Here is a 21,498-nt window from a genome sequence, read left to right as displayed (position 1 = left end):
ACTCTAGGTTTGTGATGAAGAGAAAACATTAATAATACAAATGCATTTTTGCAAGTGTTAGTCAATCATTTGTAAATGTGCAAATGAACCATGCACTTAAAAATTTGCTTACAGTTTATTAAGCACGCCGCTGGCAGTTTAGAGCACGATGGAGCACTGAGGGAATTGACTTGTGATTTTGTCCTGTTATCGTTTTTTAGCCTGTGGAAGTAAATGGTTTTAATATCTCTTAAAACAGCTGTGGAAAGTTATGGGCTTTCACTCTGGTCAATATGTTTTCAATATGAAGCCCACAGGTAGGTAAAAACATAAAAACCAGCACAGGTTGCAATACTTGCCTTATATCTTATACTGTTCTCCTCCACGGTACTTCTTTTCCACCTCAAGATGCCCATAGTCTTCTGGGTTGAATGATGGCCAACATCATTCAACCCCAAAGAATAAGTACATACTGGTGATGGTGGTGGTGGGAGGTGGGGGGTTGCTTACCAAAACTGGAGCAGACAGAATCTGCGTAAAGTAACCAATCGGCTTCCAGCTTCAGCTTGTTCAGTTAAGCTTTAACCGCCTCGCTCCCACCCGCCGTCATATGACGTGGCAGACTTTGAGCAGGTATATCTGAATGATGCTTGTAGCTACAGACATCATTTCAGATATTGCCTTTTTCAGCCAGCGATTCCCTACACCATAAGAATGGTCATAGTGGCCATTCCGCCGCTTGATCATTCTTACGGGAAGTGAGAGAGGACATTTCCTCCCTGCCCTCTACCGACTCACCGTTACGATCGGTGAGTCGGACAGAGAATCCGCCGGCCCCGGATGTTCATAGAGATTTCTGGTGGACCAGATACTCACCGGAGTCTCTATGATCGTCGGAGGCCGGGCGCGATGTTATGAAGTCATGCCGGCCTCTGCATGCAAAAAAACGACGCCGCTTTGGCTGGGAAGCAGTGATCAGTTTATTTTTATTTTTTTATTTCAGGCTTCCCAGCCTATTGCTGATATGTGGGCTCTTATTGGACCCATATCTCACTATAAAGAGGATCTGTCATGTCATATTCCTGTTACAAGGGATGTTTACATTCCTTGTAATAGGAATAAAAGTGATCAAAAGTTTTTTTTTTTTGTTTTTTTTTTTCAAAAAAGTGTAAAAAAAAAAAAAAAAAAAAAAGTATAATTAACAATAAAATAATTTTTTTTTTAAAGTGCACCTGTCCCTGTGTGCTCGCACGCTGACGCAAACACATACGTAAGTCCCGTCCACAAATGAAAACTGTGTTCAAACCATATATGTGAGTTATCGACGCAAATGTTGGAGCAAGAGCAATAATTTTGTCCCTAGACCTCCTCTGTAATTCAAAACATGTAACCAGTAAAAAAAAATTCAAGCATCGCCTATGGGAATTTTAAGTACTGAACTTTGGCGCCATTCCACGAGCGTGTGCAATTTTGAAGAGTGACATGTTGGGTATCTATTTGCGTAACTTCATCTTTCACAATATGTAAAAACTTTGGGCTAACTTTACTGTTTCAGGTTTTTTTTAAAGCACGAAAACTGTTTCTTTGCCCAAAAAAAACACGTTTGAAAAATTGCTGCGCAAATACTATGCGAGATAAAAAGCTGCAGCAACCGCCATTGTATTCTCTAGGGTCTTTTCTAAAAAAAAAAACATATACAATGTTTGGGGGTTCTATGTAATTTTCTAGCAAAAAAAATTATGATTTTTACATGTAGGAGAGAAATGTCAGAATTTACCTGAGTGGTAAGTGTTTAAACTTGAAAGCTAGAAGCTGATTAGTTGCCATGTACAGCTGCTTCAGATTTAGTCTGCCCCAGACTTGGTAAATTCCCCTGTCTGAATGAACAGACATCATGGCCCCACCCCCAAGCATTCTTAATTCATAGTGTATTTTAGCCATGATGTCAGCGCAGATCTCTGCATCAGCAGAGGGCTGGGGAAGAGGAAAAAGACCCTGCGTATTATGTGACCATCCAAAAGGCTTATAAAAAAGTATAAAAATACATTGTGGGGGCTAATCCCTGAGTTGGTAGAGCAAAAAAGGAAAGTTGTGTTTGTTTTTTTACCATCTGTGTACCATTGCACAGATTTCCCTTCACTTCCTGTTCCATAGCCAAACAGGAAGTGATAGGAAATCCTGGCAAATTAGGAAAATCTCTTGGGGACCTCCCAGTGATGGAGGCATGGGTGGGACTGCAAAGCTCAGAGACAAACGTACAGGATGTTTCCACAAGGGAGTCTTTCTCTGAGTCTGGAGTCAATGAGGATGGCAAACTTGAGCAACCTCTCCATCAGTGGGTAGATCTCGGGCTGCTATCTCATCCTTGCTGGTATCCGAGAGGCCATGAGAACCAGAGTACGGAATTCAATGGCGTGGTCGGCAACAGTTCTCGTACTCTGTTCGATGGACATGAAGCACTTGGCAGTAGAAGCGGAGCCTGCGGGAGCCTCAAATACCCTTTTAAACAAAGCCACAAACTCATGGTAGCTCAAGACAGCAGGTTTTTGCGTCTCCCATAGAGTTTTTTCTGTGCAGTAATTCAGTGTGAAACTGCCTCTGTGCAGAAGATTCCTGTAATAATAAAGACCAGTCACTGCTGCTGCTCTCTCCTTGTGCAGGGTGACTGGTCTTGTCTCCACCCACCTGTAATTTTCTGCAGACAGCCTGTTGTGGGTGGGCTCCAGACTAGTTCCTTTGCCCATTGGCAGAGATGATGTCGTCAATCTGCTGCAAGAAGAAGGAAGCATAGCATTTCCCTAGTCCCGTGATCAGACTGGCACATTGTAACTTTGTAGTAAGTCACAAGATGAGAGGCTGCATCGGGGGGGGGGGGGGGGGGGTAATTATGTCAGATATTTAACACAGCCACGTGATTTTGTCATCTCTGAGGCCGCGTACACACGCGGGGACTGTTCGCCCAACTTTGTCCGTCAAACAGTTTCGGCAAACAGTCCGCTCAAAATTAGCATGGACGGACATGGCCACACACGACGTACGAACAGTTTGCTGAAACCGTGCGCGATGACGTGAACGGCACGTACGACGGGACGAAAAATACGACGTCCTATACACTGCATTATAACTTTCGGCGTGAAAATCCTTTCTGAGCATGCGCGCAACTTTGTTTGACGAACAAGCCTACACACGAGCGGACTGTTCGCTGAAACAAGGTTTCAGCGGACAGTTTTTCGGAAATTCCGAAAAACCTTGTCCGTCAAACTGTCCGCTGAAACTGTCCGCTGAAAGCCCACACACGAGCGGACTGTCCGCCCAAACACTGTTCAGCGGACAAAGTTGGGTGAACAGTCCGCCCGTGTGTACGCGGCCTCAGCCCTCTTCTCAATCCAAGAAATAGATGTTGACCCAGGATAATGTTTTAAGAGAGGGAAGTAGATGAAGGTACTGCCAGGGAGACTACTCTGATCTCTGTGAGGGGTAATGCTTGTATCCTCTAATACAGGGGGTCCCCAAACTTTCTAAGCAAAGGACCAGTTTACTGTCCTTCAGACTTTAGGGGTCGGGACTATGGCCGGAGTACGTAGAAAATGCCCCATTGTCAGTGGGAGTAAACAATTCCTCAGGTTTGGTGGTCAGTAAAAGTAAAAAAAATGACAGTGCGTGTGGTTAGGAGGAGCAGGGATAATGCTCAATCATTGGTACTGGCACGAGGAATAGCGACCAATCATTGGTGTCAGTGGAAACAATAGTGTTCTATCATTGGTGTCAGAGGATTAAATAATGCTCCACTACTAGTGTCAGTGGAAGGAATAGTGCCTCAAACTTGTTAATAATGGGAAGAATAATACCCCATATCGGTGGGAGGACTAGTGACCAAAGGATTGGATAAAGGCAGGCAAAGGACCACATCCGGCCCATGGGCCACAGTTTGGAGACAACTGCTCCAATATATTACTTGGCACTAAATACAATTATAGGTCCACTGTATTGTGCCCATACATATTAGCTGTCAGCCTCCTGGGATGGCCATTTTTGGATGGATCAGCCAACATTCTAATGTCTCTGGGTAAGCTTATTGGTGGGAATAGTATTCAGATTGCTATGATTTTCTTTGCTGTTTTATTCTTTTTTTTTTTTTTCTGTTAATGAGACCTAAATACAATGGTTGTCGGATATAGATTGTGTTTAGGAATGTGAAAGACTTTCCCAACATATGATGAAAAAATGCAAAAACTGCGGTTAAGGGGTAACTCCAATTTAGTTCTTCTGGGTGATCAATCTATATTGCAAGGATTTTAACAAACTTTGTTCTATCTGTTTTTTTGTTTTGTTTTTTATTTTATTAACATTAAATTGGCGTATGGCTTTTATAGCAATTGTTTTATGATTTTTTTTTTTTTTTTATTTGCTATATAATTTTTCTTTGTGAAAATGGAGTTACCCTTTAGCTTCATTGAAAACTATGTCAGTACAAACCAGTAGATACAAATTTCTAGGCAGCCGAAGTTCTATGAAAATATTGACTTTTCCTGCTAATATCAAGCTTGGCCTTGGTTCTCCTTGTTCCCAACCCTCAATATCGGTCAATAAGGAGGCCAGTTTTATTAAAGGACCAGTAGGAAGTCTTTGGAGAAGGGAGTGGATAGGGCTTGATTTTTACATCTATCGTACATTAAAAAGAGGTCATAAAATATAATTTTCTCATTTCTGCTTCTTTGTTAGACTCCACGTGAAGTGGCCCAGCAGGCCGTGGATGCAGATGTGCACTGCGTAGGTGTGAGCACGCTGGCCGCAGGCCATAAAACGCTAGTTCCAGAACTCATCAAAGAGCTGAGTGCCCTAGGACGCCCGGATATTCTAGTTATGTGCGGAGGAGTTATCCCACCACAGGTAATTTTCCTGCATGATGATTTGTAGTCAATACAGCTAACTCCTGCTGATCAATAAATCAGAGCAAAAGGGATTTATTTTTTTGTAATTTTGAATAAATTAGTATCTCAAAAAGCAATACTAGACTAATTCTAGTCCACAGCATGCCAATGTTTCTGAACAACTGCTCTCTATAGATCTGGAAATGTCGATTAACCTACCAAAATGTTTTCTTTTAATTATGAATAGAGCCCTTGTTAGGTTTTTCTGTCTATGTTGGGGAGATTGATGTAGGTTCTAACACCTACCTTCCTGGGCAGCACAATGGCTTAGGGCTCATGTACAACGGGCAGTTGAAAACCTTTTCTTAACAGCTGATAACCGGCGATCAAAAAGTCAATTTTATAGCTTTTGCATTCCGAGTTTATGCCAGGTTAGCAGCAGTTATGAGCATTTGAGATTAGAAGTATTTTTTAAAGATAACCTCAGGAGACCCTCCCACATGCCCACAATGCATGAAAAATAAGAAAATTATGACCTATTTCAGCCATTTTGTGAGAGAAGAGAGAGCAACAGCAGAGAGAGGCATATGCATGTAGATTGCTTCTTATTGTAGTATTTTAACTACAGATCTCATCATGAGCATGCGTGAGGAAATGCTGGATGCAGCCGTGTTAAGCCTTGTCAAGCATTTTTTTTATTTTTTTTTGACATGTCAAAATTAGTGGTTCCCTATGAGAGCCCATTGATTTTGAATTGAAGTTGGATCATGATGATCTGACTTGTGGGTGGCTTGTGCACTGAGGATCTTGAATGGGAACCCTCGCCAAAATTAATTTAAAAGAACTGTCTGGGAGTCCCCCCCCCCCCCCCAAGATCATAACAGACCGTTCGATCTAATATGGATTTGAAAAAAAAATTGTGTGGGGTCCCTACCAAGATTCACACCAGACCCTTATCCGAGCATGGAGCTCGGCAGGTCAGGAGGGGGGGGGGGGGATTAAGTGCGGACCAAACCAGGACCAAACCAGGCCAAATTCCCCTCCGGACCAAACCAGGCCAAATTCCCTCAACTTGGGGGGGGGGGGGGTGAGTGCTTTGGGCCCCCCACCCCAAAGCACATTCTCCTTATGTTGATGGGGACAAGGGCCTCTTCCTGACAACCCTGGTCATTGGTTATCGGGGTCTGTGGGCAGAGGGCTTAATGAGTATGGGGTGCATTGTACCCCTATCCATTCACCAAAAAAAGTGTCAAAAAAAAAACCGTACACAGGTTTTTGATAAAGTAATTTATTAAAGCAGCTCCGGTGTCTTTAGATTTCTTCTCCCTCTGGCGATGTCTTCATCCTCCTGTTCTTACATGGGGACAAGGTGCTTTGGGGTGGGGGGATGCTCGCTTGCTCCCCCTCCCCTGTCTGGATCTTGGGGGGGGGGGGGACCCCACAGCATTTTTTTGGGTGTGGGGGTTCCCCTTAAAATCCATACCAGACTGAGGGGTCTCGTATCGTCTTGGGGGGGGGACCCCACAACAGTTTTGTTTTTATATATATATATATATATATTTCCCCTCCAAGATCCTCTGTGCACAAGCCACACCGCAATTCAAATTGTCATGATCTGAATTCTGGTGCAACTTCTATTTAAATCAATGGACTGTCATAGCTATTGATTTTGAATATAGGCAGAGAAACGTTGCTAAAAGCTAGCGCAGCTAAACATGCATTAACACCAATGCAAAAAGCGACTAAAAGCGCGTTTTTACAGCTGCTTTTTCCTGGCGTTGGTGGTGGCTTTGCAGCTCATTTTTTCTAACGCCCTGTGTGCATGAGGCCTTAGAAAATTGCTTGAGAGGACCTGAGTTGCTACTGGACTCGTTCATTAAAATATTTGTTACATAGTAGAGAACAAACGAATAAGCCTGGACGGCAGCACACAGATACAACACCTTTATTCGATTAAAATCCAACATACAGCAGTCCATACGGTACAAAAGAGGGGGAAGCAAGCAGCTTACATGTATCACGCCTGAATCTGGTGCTTAATCATAGCTAGTGTAGTGACAAAACAAATGTGAATATATATGTGGTGGTGGCCAATGGGGAAAAAAGTATCTCAAGGGCCACTCCCACATGCAGGATTAGTCAATCAAAAAGTATGGAACAGCTGTGTTACATAGTAGGTCAAGTTAAAAAAAGACACAAGTCCAACCTATGTGTGTGATTATATGTCAGTATTACATTGTATATCCCTGTACGTTGCGGTCGTTCAGGTGCGTATCCAATAGTTTTTTGAAACTATCGATGCCCCCTTGTGACTACCGCATGTGGAAGGGAATTCCACATCCTTGCCGCTCTTACAGTAAAGAACCCTCTACGTTGTTTAAGGTTAAACCTCTTTTCTTCTAATTTTAATGAGTGGCCACATATCTTGTTAAACTCCCTTCCACAAAAAAGTTTTCTCCCTCTTGTGGGGTCACCACTATGGTATTTATAAATTGAGATCATATCCCCTCTCAAGTGTCATTTCTCCAGAGAGAATAAGTTCAGTGCTCGCAACCTTTCTTCATAACTAATGTCCTCCAGACCCTTTATTAGCTTTGTTGCCCTTCTTTGTACTCGCTCCATATCCAGTACATCCTTCCTGAGGACTGGTGCCCAGAACTAGACAGCATACTCCAGGAGTCTTGTAGAAGGGGAGAATGATCACTTTATCCCTGGAGTTGATCCCTTTTTAATGCATGCCAATATTCTGTTTGCTTTGTTAGCAGCAGCTTGGCATTGCATGCCATTGCTGCACCTATCATCTACTAGGACCCCCAGATCCCTTTCCATCCTAGATTCCCCCAGAGGTTCTACAGTAAACCTCATTTAGCCATGTAGTTGCCCACCCCATTAATTTGTTCAGATCTTCTTGCAAGGTTTCCACATCCTGCAGAGAAGTTATTGCCCTGTTTAGCTTAGTATTGTCCGCAAATACAGAGATTAAACTGTGTACCCCATCCTTCAGGTCGTTTATGAACAGATTAAATAGGATTGATCCCAGGACAGAACCCTGGGGGACCCCACTACCCACCCCTGACCATTCTGGGTATTCCCTATTTATCACCACCCTCTGACCTTGCCCTTGTAGTTAGTTTTCAATACATGTACTCACCCTATGGTCCATGCCAACGGACCTTATTTTGTACAGTAAACGTTTATAGGGAACTGTGTCAAATGCTTTTGCAAAATCCAGAAATGCCACAGGCTTTCATTTATCTAGATGGCAGCTCCCCTCCTTGTAGAAGGTTAATAGATTGGTTTGGCAAGAACAATTCTTTATGAATCAGTGCTGATTACTGTTAATGATACTGTTTTCATTACTAAAATCAAAAAAAACTTCATCCCCTCTGTAACATAATGTTGTGTCCCTGTGTTATGTAAAAAAAGCTTCCAATCTGTACCTATATCACAGCATCTTCCGGTGCTCATGTGACTCCTCAGCCCTCTCTCCTCCCCAGCTAATGCCCGATATAGCTGTCTGCCGAGCAGAGAAGAGAGCCAACGAGTCACGTGAGCGATGAGTGACGCTCCGATATAGGTATAGATTGGCAGCTTTTTTATACAACGCTGGCACAGGGACGCATAATGTTATGTTACAGAGGGGATGGGAGGTTTTTATTGTACTGAGTTAACAACCACTTTAATGCAGTGAACAGCATGTGGTGAAACTTGTGTTTTTTCAAAGTTTTTATATGTTCAAAAAGTATCAGAAATGTTTTACCCTTTAAAAATGCTCATAAACCCAAACATGCATTAACGCATGTTACCGCATTTACAAGCATTTGGAGTTTGAAATTCTAGCAAACTACAGTCCTGAACGCAATTTGTCTTCTTTCGAAAAAATTACAGTAACCTCAACTGCTTCTAAACTACTATAAATGACTGAGTGTACATGTAAACAGAAAATAATACAGAAGAGAGTTCAGGGGTTGCTGAAAAAAATGGCCCAACTGCTTCTAAACATCTATTTAGCAGCTACACTGTACATTTAACCTTGGTTAATTGACTTTTCTCTAAACTGGCTCCTTGGATTGTAAGCTCTTTAACCACCTGCCCACCACTCACAATATACTGTGAGCAGGCAGCAGGTACAGACCCAGTAACGTTCATGACTGGCCTCATTCCGGGGTTTGTATGGGCACGCCCCCTGCCAACCCATGCTGTAATTGGACACTGCACAAATTTGGCAATAGATTTCAGCAAATGATTTTGGCTGAAGCCTGCTCATTGGCTGTGTCCAATCACACACTGGGTTCTGTGTTCATAAAAACAGAACTCTTGGGTACAGGGAACAGTATTCTGGATGGTTATTCTCCCTGAAAAACAGGGAGAAAAAAAAACGATCAGATCAGAAAGTAAAAGCAGCACACGTTACACATTGCTGGGCACGCGGTTAACCCATTGATTGCCCTTAGATGTTAACTGTCTCCCAGACAGTGTCATTAGTACAGTATTATCACTGATCACTGTATCCGTGTCAGTTAGCTGGGTCAGTGTCAGTTAGTGACCCTCCCAGCCAGTGTCTGTTAATGCCTACCACCCTATCACATTCACTTTATAAGTCGCCGATCACTGCCATTACAGTATGGTGTCTATAGCTGCTGCAGTATATATAACATAGTTTGTAGGTAGGAACTTATGTGAATTAGTGATATGTAATGCACTGTATAAATTGTCAACTGTATAAAGATACCTACAGTAAATACTTTGCCTACTTTATCCAAAAGTTAAGAAAAAAGTTGTGTTTTGAATTTTTTTTAGGCAAGTAGAGTATTCAGACAAACTGGATGACACTCATTAGCAGCATGTACTGTAATGAGATTATATACATACATACATACATATTGTGCAATTCCAGCCTTGTAACCACAGTGTGGTGAAAGCTCTTTTCTGCTTTAGCATGATGGTTCTGTGTATAAAGCCAGCACCATGGGGGTTGATTACTAATGGCAGATAAACTGCACACTTTGCCAGGAAAGGTATACTTTGAAGGGGGATTTTCCCTATATTGGTAAATGTGGTGAAATGTCACATTGCAAAGAATACTCATAATAATAATAATAATAATAATAATAATAATAATAATCATGTGGAAGGAAGGAAAAACGTGAGTGTGGTTTGCATTTGATTGATTGATGGCCGTCAACAGAACTTCACCTCATTCACTAAGTTCTGGGGCACATATCTGCAACTTCTCTTGCAGAGCGAGCAGTCTGTTTGCCTTTAGTAAATCAACTCCTTAGTTTGGTGAAATTGAAATTGTTGTGGGGAAACTTGACTGACATGTATAGAGCCCTAACTTCAACTCTTGAATGCTTTTGGGATGCATTGGAACGTCAATTGCAAGCTAGGTCTTCTCAATCAATAGCGGTGCTTGACCTCACCAATGGTCTTTTGGCTGAATGTGCTCAAGTTCCAACAGATGCTCTCTAAACTTGCAGAAAGCCCCCCCAGAAGAGTGAAGGCTGTAAAGCTGCAAATGCAGAGCCAACTCTATATGACTGCCAATAGTTTTAGAATGGGATGTCCAACAAGCTCATATAGGTTTAATGATCAGGTGTCCACAAACTTTGGGGCATAAGGTGTACACATTCTTTCTATAGCTTACAAGATTCTTTCAGTGCTTTCAGATCCTTGGTGATTGCATCTCTTTTTTAGCAAATTAATTTGTTTGTGGTCTTTTACCAAGCAATATTGGATAGGTACTGTATATATTTCGTTTTGTAAGGGATATTTTTTCCTACTACTATAAAAATATACAGAATACTAGAAAAATGAGCAGTTTGGGAGCAGATAGTTCACTTAAGTGCCGAAGAATGCTTGGTGACAGATTGCCATGGTGGAGGCTGCCAGGGAACAGTACGGTGCATGCAAGAGAGATTTTCACAAAGAAGTTTACATCAAAAGCAAAACCTGGCAGAGGTGACCACCAGATGTGAGAACCAATCTATCAAAACAACGGCATTCTGAGACGGAACAGCAAGATTTAAAGCAAGCTCAACAAAGAACACACATTGCCAGTTGCTAAAGCCAAAGTCAATGGGATCGTAGACCACACAATAACTAAATGTTTAATATGAGTCTAGGGCTTACCAAGACTTGCAGATGAAGACTAAAACAAAATCTTTGTTTACAGATCAGGAAAAACTTAGTTTACAGCTGGAGTAATAAAGGTTTTGGAAGATGGTACCATAAAAAGTGACTGCATCAGAGGACAAAATAGTCATGTGTGCTGGTGGAATTATTTAGATGAAATCTGTACTCCAGTGGTCTCCACTAAATTCTGGATCTTGTACCTTGCAACAGCCCTGCTGACTTGTGAACACAGAAGGTCGGCCTTTTGGCATGGCATCATTCAGAGATCATGCTGATTTTTTTTTCAATGAATGCAGAGCATTCTCTGGTGGTGGAGAACATAACACCGCCCACCTCTCCACCTCATCCAGTCAAAGAATGCTTTGCATTCATTGAGAAAATATGCAGCAGTCTCTGAATACTACCCATACCAAGCGGCTGACCCCCTCTGTTCAAATGCAGCAGGGCAGCTGCTCAGCACAGGACCTGGAAGCTAGTAGGTATCTCTCTCCTGGCAGTACCTATCACCGTGATTTCCAGCTTCTAGAGAAAGTCCATCATCTATGTCTATCAAAGCATTTCAACAGTATTTATCCCCCATCAGAGTTCCCCTTTACATCAGGTGTCCCCATCAGAATGCCCCCATAAATCAGGTGTCCCCATCAGAGTTCCCCTTTAAATCAGGTGTGCCCTTCAGTATGCCTCCATAGATCAGGTGTGCCAATCGGCGTGCTTTCATAGATCAGGCGTGCCCATCAGTATGCCCATCAGTGTGCCTCCATAGATCGGGTGTGCCCATCGGTATGCCTCCATAGATGAGGTGTGCCCATAAGTGTGCCTCCATAGATCAGGTGTGCCCATCAGTGTGCTTCCCTAGATAAGCTATCCCCATCAGGTGTGCCCCCATAGATCAGGTGTGCCCCCATAGATCAGGTGTGCCCCCATAGATCAGGTGTGCCCCCATAGATCAGGTGTGCCCCCATAGATCAGGTGTGCCCCCATAGATCAGGTATGCCCACATAGAGCAGATGTGCCCACATAGAGCAGATGTCCCTATTGGAGTGCCCCCATACAACAGGAGTCCCCATCAGAGTGCTCCTCCTTAAACTTCAGTTGTGAATCATCAAAGTGCATATTTAGATTGGTAGAGCCCATCTACGTAAACATTGTACCTGATGGTTATGTCACTGTACCCAGGCAGGCAGGGGGTGGGAGCAGGAGCTTGAAGATGAAGCATGCTGCAGGGGATGGGAGCTGGGCGGAGAAACCTGCTGAAGAGGACGGGCTGCACAAGTGATGTCATTGGTTCACCTTTTTCTGGCAGTCCTAGAAACCAATGATGGTAGTGCAGCGGTGATTGAGTGCTGAAGACTCCGGGGCTAACGGTCCAGATGGGAGCATTACTTGGTTCGGGTCTCCCATTTAATGAAGGCTGTTTGAGTGATCCCATAGGTATATAAATAGTTGCATTGGTCCAAGCTGGACAAATGTAACCATGTGAAAATATCCATGCCTGGAATGCTTCATTAATTGCTAAATATATATATATATATATATATATATATTATATTATATTATATTATATTATATTATATTATATTATAATATAATATATGGAAGTGGTGGCTTTTAAAGGCATGCAGCATTGATTAAAATAATACTCGTGATCTTGCTATAAAGGAACTTGTTCTGCCATTTCTTCTTATGAGATGACCTCTCTCTCCCTGCTTGCTTTAAATTTAATATTTAATATAGCAAAAACTACAAAATATAGTTTTTTTTTTTTCAAAATTGTCGCTCTTTTTGTTTATAGCGCAAAAAAAAAAAAAAAAAATGCAGAGGTGATCAAATACCACCAAAAGAAAGATCTATTTGTGGGAAAAAAAGGACGTCAAATTTTGTTTGGGAGCCACGTTGCATGACCGCGCAATTGTCAATTAAAACAACGCAGTGCCGAATCACAAAAAGTGCTCTGGTCTTTGGCCAGCAAAATGGTCCGGGACTTAAGTGGTTAAAGAAACTTGGGACAAAAATATAGGTCTATCCTCAGACAAATATATAAAAAAAGATAAATAATGAAAAAAGGGGGCAGTTTTGATGGGTTAATGTTTTTTTTCTGCTGTTGCTTCTCTAACGCTATGTTTCTATGCAACTCTAAGGGACGGTTCACACCTGAATCGCACAGGAATGCAGTGTTTCTGTGTGTTCCCATTTGATGTGATTTTGCAGCCCATTCATTCATTCATGCAGCCCATTCACTTATCTCTCAGCACCATATGAACTTGCATTGGCCTTGACGATGTCAGAAACCTAGACAGCTGGCACATAGTGGAGAAGTTGCTGCAGGTGTTGTGCCAAAATGACCAACCTGGCAGAATGTGCAATCCACGTCAGAAGTCGGCTGCATTGCCAAACCGCGTTCAAAGTTTAGGACCCATTTAAGGTGATCCTGGTGACATTATCTTATCATGATTGCATTCAGTTTCAGCCGATGGTCATTTCAGCACCCAATTTAATATACAGCCGTATATTATGAGTATTTCATTGGATACTGCACATGCGCAACGTGTCATACATTCCTTCAGTGGCTGACGTCAGTGCACAGAGGAATTTGCCCCCAAAATGGACGACCGACTACTGCGCATGAGCACGGCAAAAATGAAACACACACTTATGAAATTGTGTACCAAGATGGGCTTGGCAAGACCTTCCACTCAACCTCATCACACCTACAGTAAGCATGCAGCCAGCGGACATTTTGCTACATCAAACCCTGTTTTGAATTAGTAGGACATGCATTTTATTTGGGTAGTGTCGTACGACCGCGCAATTGCCAGTTAAAGTAGCGCAGTGCCGTATCGCTAAAAATGGCCTGGTCATGAAGGGGGGTAGACCTTCTGGCGCTGAAGTGGTTAAAGAGGCTGTAGATCATTAATACAGATGCAAAAAAAGAATTTTAAAAACATTAAGCTGGTTTCTTGAATTTCCAAGAATGGAACGTATTTATAATAGAGTGCTTTAGCAAATGAAATCTCTTCCAGTTGGAATTTAGATTTATTTTTAGACAAATTGTGAGCAAATGCTGAAACACTTCGATCAAAAACATAGTGAAGACTGGTCTCCATAAAACCCCTCTATCATATACCTTATGTACAGTTTCTCACTATCTCTGCCACCAGATGTGAGCAGCCTATGGTGTGCCACCTCTTGAGGTATCCTGTTACCGTTTTGTTTATTTGAATTACCTGCTCATGTTTCAGAACTAGGGATGAGCTCAGGCGTGTTCGCATGCTCCACGTGCAGAGCCCGCCAGGAAGTCGGCGCAGTGCTAATCACAGGCAGTGAGACATTGCCCGTCCTCTGCAGTCCCGCATCAGGGCAATGTCTCTCTGCCTGTGATTAGCGCCGCACTGCGCCGACTTCCTGGTGGGCTCTGCACATGGACCATGCGAAAACGCCTGAGCTCATCCTTATTCAGAACTATATGTTGCTTTACTACCTATAAAGAACATTTTCATTTTCACAAAGTCATTTCCAACCAGACCAATAATGGGGTATTATCTGTATGACCCTACAGTATGTTCAGTATACAATGTTCATACTTTTTATTCTCTAAACTGGTCTAAGTTTTATGATCTAAATTGTCCTGGTGATGAAGATGGACAGAGAGAGAGGGGATTTTCTGACATCTTGGGATATTTGGAGAAAATCTTAGCTAAACGACTTGCTTCTGTTATCTCTGCGTGAGTAGGATTATTTTAACTGTACAGATTTAGACCATGCTGGTTAAGCTGCAATTGGTGATTCTGCCAAATCTGATTTAAAGTGCTTTACAAACTTTTCGTATATTGTAGTGCAACAACCTGGAAAAAAATAATTTAAAGTGTTACTAAACCCACAACAGTAATATCAGTCTGTATGTGCAGTAAAACATGCTTGTTATACTCACTGTGGAACCTAAGGGGTTAATCCTCTGTATTGTGTAAAAAGACTCTTGATCCAACTCTACTTATGCCCTGTACACAGGATCGGACTTTACGACAACAAAACCATGGATTTTTGTTCGAAGAATGTTGGCTCTAACTTGTCTTGCATACACACGGTCACACAAATGTTGGCCAACAATTACGAATGTAGTGACGTGATAGTGCTAGTTATATCTCCGGCTTGTACTTGATTCCGAGCATGCGTGGACTTTTGTCCAATGGACTTGTGTACACACGATCATAAAGTCCGATAACAAACATTTGTTGGTGGAAAACTTGAGAACCTGCTAGCCAACATTTGTTGGCGGAAAGTCCGACAACAAATGTTTGATGGAGCATACACACAGTCAGACTTTTCCGCCAACAAGCTCACATCCAACATTTGTTGTCGCAAAATCCGATCATGTGAGCGGGGCATAACCCTGTCCCCAATCCATCTCCTGATAGAACACAGTCTCGGGGGCAAGATGCTAAGTTTGGTGTGTATTGCCAGAGAGGTTTTGTTTTTTGCTTGGGAGAGTGCATGTGATCAGCAAAGGGCCAATCGGCACTATCCAGACCAGTGTTTCTCAATTCAAGGCGCCACAACAGGTTATGTTTTCAGGATTTCCCTCAGCTGAAACCGCTGTGGTAATTATTAAGGCAGTCAAACTGATCAAATCACCTGTGCAAAATAATGGAAAGCCTGAAAACATGACCTGTTGGGGCGCCTTGAGGACTAGAGTTGAGAAACATTGCTCCAGACAGAGGGTCATAGGTCCTGCAGCCCCATAGGACAGTCAGAGGAAAATTAAAACTCTTTAACCAGACACAAGACTGCTATATACTGCTGATGAGAAAATGTATTTAGCAGTTTATATTTACTAAAACTATTGCATTTCCATGTACTGTGTACTGTGGGAGACCGGATATAGTGAATGCAGGCTCCTGGGTTTAGTAACACTTTAACCTGAATTTTTACCATTTAATTTACACAACATAATTTACAAGTGTATCTAAAGCGAAGGGCTTTTTCACATGGGCAGCAAGGAGGGTGGTAAGTAGAGGCAGCTGAACCACAGTTTTTACCATTTACTTTTTTATTTTCAACCAAAATACAAAGCTTCTGCAAGGTCCAGCGATGTAAATTTATAAAGCATGCTAGCATAATCTTCTAGCTTTGGTTTCAGATTCCGAATAGCATCAATACATCTCCCTCACGAACAGGGCCCGTTGTATTTCTTATGATGGAGCGGTTGGTATCATCCAATAACCTAACCCGGGACCTGTGTACACTGTCTCTAAGGTCCATTTCTCCCAAGAATTTAATTACCCGACCAAGCTTGTTCAACTGCACGCAGCCTGTCCATGATGGCGGATTCTGTCAAGAAAAGGAAGTTTCATTTTTACCACTTCCTGGTCGCCCACCCAAACTGTAACAATATGACCATACAGGTCTGTACACATGCCGTGGCCATGATGGCTTCCTTCAAGGCACAGCCCATCAAATTCATTCATTGAGTTCGATGGGACCACACTGTAATTGCAAGCCAAACGCTCAGCTCAGAGTTGCAGGACAGCCCCACAATGTAAAATTACCATTCGGCAATTTAAAAAAAATTTATGAAATAAAACAGGCATTCAGTAGCGCTGGTTTCCTCCCACTCCAAAGACATGCTGTAAGGTTACTTGGCTCCTGTCTACATTGGCCTTAGTATGTGTATGTATATATGCGAGTTAGGGACTTTAGATTTAGAAGCTCCATGAGGGCAGGTACTGATGTGAATGTACAATATGTACGTAAATTGAAAGTGCACTATAAATACCTGTAAGAAATGAATGGCATCTTAAGTAGATTGGGATATGTTTCTTACAGTTGTTGAAATACCATTTCTGGGGGTGAACGCATGCTTTTAGACTGGAGCGTAGAAATTGTATGGAATCTTGGCAGGGAAAGGTTTGCATTTGCAGTCAAATCAGTTGATCATATACTGAGCATAGCCAGCTGGAAGATATTACCTCCTGTAGGGTTAAGTACTCTGTCGTCTTTGAAAAGAAAGCTCACAACTATTGTGCAATACAAAATATAAGAATACAATATCTATATTTATGTTTATGGACTGAATACAATTCAGGTATGCTAAAGGTACAGGCATAAAAAGTTTCCCTTGAACCCTTCCCCTCCCAGAATCCCTTTTAATTGGGTCTTTATGCCCATGGGGCAGGAGGGATCAGTGGTCATGTGAGGAAGGACTTTGGGAGGCAGGGTCAGCGTTCCTACTAGGCGAACTAGACAGCCGCCTAGGGAGCACTGCTGCCTAGTGGGCACCACCACGGGCCGCTGACTCCACTGTTAGCCACACAGGGGAGGCGGAGGTGCCATGCATGAGGTTGCCAGAGGAGGCAGGCAGAGCTGGGGAGGCGGAGGAGGCATTGTGCATGAAGTCGGCGGAGGAGGCACCGGTCATGGGGTCAGCACAGCGGAGGAGGCTGGGGAGGCGGAGGCGTAGCTGCAGTCCGGTGATTCCACTCTCTGATCCTGTCATCCTGGCAAGACTAACAGCACATCCCCCCCCCCCACCACCCCCCCGCGGGAACTAACTGGGCAGGAATGAATTCTAATTGTGATCCATTCAATCCCGCCCAGCAGCACAGGGAGCTTTTTGAATAGGCGGTGTATGAAGGAATTTACTATTTATTTTCTTAACAGGTTTTTTTCTTTTCTGACAACAAATAAGACAGTACAAATATAACAATCGTCTTACACGGGATCCAAGTACAGATAAGCAATGACATGGCATCAATATTGCATATGTAAGGGGTATTCATCTACAGCAACCCATCTCCCAGGATACATAACATATGTCCCTGATTTGTGTCCTAATAAGATAAGTTTGCTGTGAATAGGTGGAAGTGGGAGGGTTATAAGTGAATGGGAGCTTCTGGCCAGACTCGACTCCACAGCCAGGAGGGCGGGGTAGTTCCACCTCCGTGCAAATTTTAAACAGGATATGACACCAAAATCCGGATGGAGGAATCGGTGTGGAAGAAGGTGCCCGTTTCTAAGTCACATCTAGTGCAATTGGGGCTAAGACCTGGGTAGACACTCGCTAGTCTTTGTGACGTGTAGTAAGCCCTATGTATGAATTTTAATTGTATGAACCTGTCCCTAGCCACAATCATGGATGGAATAAAGGTAGCCAGGCATTCCAACCATTCTTCCTCTCCAAGAGAGGGGATATCCTCCTGCCATCTGACCATGGACCTATTATTTTTAATGTCGTGGACTACTGTTAAGTAGAGGTATAGAGAGGAGAGCGGTTTGTACCGCCCCCGCCCCCCCCCCCCCCCCAGACTAAGAGGCGCTCAATTGAGTCCAGTTCAAGCGTGGGCCGGGAGGGGAATTTGGCTCTGAGGGCATGCTGGAGCTGCCGATACCTAAAAAGGAAATTTCTTGGTAGGTTATGGGCCTGTTGCAGTTCCCAAACTGGGGCTATAACACCCCGTGGCATTACCTGTTTTAGCGTGGTAATACCCCTTTTGGCCCAGCTCACTGGGTCAGGGACAGTGGATAGATGAGGTAGCATGGGGTTGGCCCAAAGAGGGGGGGTGTGAGGCAAGATGCACCCTTGCTTCAAGAGGGCAGCCCTGGAGGATTTCCACTCCTGAATTGTAGTTGTCATAGGACCCGTTATGGCAGGATTGGCCCTATCCCCCCCTGTATGGCAGATTGGATAATGCTGCATATGATCCTAGGAGGGCTGCCTCCAGGGTAACCGCTGGGTTTTGACGTGGTTGCAGGAACCACCACCTTACCGTCACTAAAACTGCCGCCCAATAATATACCATGAAGTTGGGGAGTGCCAGGCCGCCTCCAGACAGTGGGAGATAAAGTATGTTCTTTGCCACCCTTGGGGGTTTTCCTGCCCATATAAAGGAGATCACTAAACTCTTGAGCTTACGAAAAAAGGATCTGGGGATGGGGGTCGGGGTCTGCCTGAAATAGTACAGGAATTTTGGTAAGTATATAATTTTTAGTAGGTTGCCCCTGCCTACCAGGGACAGAGGTGGAGTCCTCCAGGTGGAGCACTTCTGCTGGAGCTGAGTCAACAGCGGGTAGATGTTTTTATCTAGATGCCCTGGATTGTAAGGCATTTACTATTTGATTATGAATAATGCTGGGATCTGCAAGGCAGGACTTGGGAGGTTTGGGCTATTCCTGTAGCTGTGATTGGGCGGGATTGAATGCTAATTAGGATGTATTCCATCTAACCCACCATCAGAGGTGTGAAGGAAGTTGCATCATTTGCACGGTCTGAAAGACTACAGAGGGGTGTTTTGTAGTCCAGAGATGCACCAGGAAGTGGCTATGGAAGGGTCTCCGTCTACATCAGACTATACAGAGCGTCACATGGTACAATGCCACAACTAAACCCAGAATATCAGAGGAGATGCAGACAACAGGGCAACATGGTAGAGGTATGATCTATGCTGGGATTGATCATTCCATTTAGTTCTAGTGAAAAGAAATTTGGAGTTCAGCTTTACCTTTTTTACAATGCTAAAACATTTGCTGGAATTTGGCTGTAATAGATGCTACTACTGTTTCTGTCTCCAGTTTTAATAAATATGTTCCACCTTTCCCTCCTTCTCGCATAACTTCTAACATATTTCCTCTGATTTCTACAGGACTATGACTTCCTTTTTAATGCCGGAGTCTCCAGCGTGTTTGGACCAGGAACCCGAATTCCCAAGGCTGCTGTCCAAGTAATTGATGATATTGAACGAAGCCTGGAAAAACGACAGCAGTCCCTTTAAAGCAATGGCCTCTTCTCAAGATCTGCCCAATGACTTTGCTGTTTAGTGATCAGTGGGTGGAGTCAATGACCAGTGGGAGGAGTTACTGATGACGTTTTGTCAACTTTGATCTGTTGAATGTGACTTTTAAGACTTTTCTTATATGCCATCAAATATTCCTGTTTTAATAAGTGCTGAGTGTTAAAAAAAATTTTTTAAAAGATTTGTTCAAATGTAATTTAAAATAAAATAACATTTTTGTAAGTTTGTGACTACATATTATGGGCTTGGAACCAGCAGTAGAAATGTTGGGTTTTCCATTATACAGGCTCAAGTCTGGTTTAGCCACACATTTCTACTACTAGTTTTTAAAGTGGAAGAAAAGCCTAACTCTAAGCTCAAAAAATGTCCCTCCCAACCTATCCCGTCTACCCTGTTTAAAACAAATCTGTGTACTTACCGATTTTTAATCTGCTCCTGTCCATTCCGTGATCTTGTAGGTCTGGCACCCCTATGTAAGGAATCTCTCAACTGCTGTGAACACCTGGGGCCCTCCTTCCCCATGCTCACTGACCCAGGGGAGCCAGACCTCCTGGACTATGTAACTGAAGCAGAGCCGATTTAAGAATAGGTAAGTACACAAATCCTTTTTTTTTTTATACAGGGCGGGCAGGATTAGAGGGAGGAAACATTTTTAACAATAGTTAAAGCGTTTGTGAACCCATTTGTATAAGTATTCCAGACCCTCTATTAGAGCTTGACATAGCACAAAAACAAGCAGTATAAATACCAATATATATTTTTTAGCTGTCTTCAGGCCGGTCACATGATTCACGGCCGCTTTCCAGCTCCAATAGATTGTTCCGCGGCAGCTGGGGATATCCCATGGCCACTCGGCTCATCCCACAGAAGCTTTGTCTCGTAGCTGTAAAGTGGCCACGAGTCGCGTGACCAGCTTGATGACCGCTCAAAATCGATATTTACACTGCTCCTAAATGATTTACACAGCGTGGTATGCCAGCCTCTAATTAGAGGTGCTAGCGGTGGCAATTATAGGTTTGGTGGTGCTGAGTGGAGACAGACAGAGGGGGAGATGACAGGCAGGAAGATGGTGGAGGGGGACAGCGTATGACGGAGGGACGCACTTTGACCATGGTGGTCATGATTTTCTGATTTTCGTGGTCAGTATAGAGAGGGCATACAGGAAGTGGCAGGTTCAGGGAGGTTTTTTAACAGTTTAGAGAGGAGTAGATTACACTGCACAAGCACTGTGCTGTTTAATCTGCTTTGCTGATGTACAGCGATTTGCGGGAACGAGCCGATCTGCCACCATAAAATGATGGCAGCTGGTCGACAAGTGGTTCAAATGTAAGGTTTCTGTGATGTAAAAAATGAGACCAAGATGAATCATTTCAGAACTTTTTCCACCTTTTTAATGTGACCTATAAACTGTACATCTCTATTGAAAAACGAACTGAAATCTTTTTTTTTTTTCGGGGGGGGGGGGGGGGGGGGGGATGAAATAATATGGTTGCATAAGTGTGCACACCTTTAAACTAATACTTTATTGAAGCATGTTTTGATGTTATTTCAGCACTCAATCTTTTTGGGTACGAGTCTATCGGTATGGTACCTCTTGGCCTGGCAATATTTGCCCACTCTTCTTTACAAAAATACTCCAAATCTGTCAGATTGCGAGGGCATCACCTGTGCACAGCCCTCTTCAGATCACCCCAATCCAAATCCAATGGGATTCAGGTCTGGGCTTTGGC

The 21,498-nt window shown here is 43.2% G+C and overlaps 1 protein-coding gene across 1 annotated transcript in view; it reads left to right on the top strand.

Moving 5' to 3' along the window:
• The window catches only part of MMUT (methylmalonyl-CoA mutase), a 134,164-nt gene extending 114,174 nt beyond the window's left edge, over positions 1 to 19,990 (top strand). Inside the window, exons 12-13 of the mRNA XM_077488958.1 lie at positions 4,702 to 4,869; positions 19,619 to 19,990. Coding sequence (XP_077345084.1) covers positions 4,702 to 4,869; positions 19,619 to 19,747 — 297 coding nt within the window. The 3' untranslated portion in view covers positions 19,748 to 19,990. The remainder of the gene's footprint in view (positions 1 to 4,701; positions 4,870 to 19,618) is intronic.
• Positions 19,991 to 21,498: the final 1,508 nt, after the last annotated feature.

This window comes from Lithobates pipiens, unplaced genomic scaffold (genome assembly GCF_037356315.1).
Source record: "Lithobates pipiens isolate NorthernLeopardFrog02 unplaced genomic scaffold, aLitPip1_a1.2 Scaffold_18, whole genome shotgun sequence".
Lineage (NCBI taxonomy): Eukaryota > Metazoa > Chordata > Amphibia > Anura > Ranidae > Lithobates > Lithobates pipiens.
This window is presented reverse-complemented; position numbering and strand designations above follow the sequence as displayed.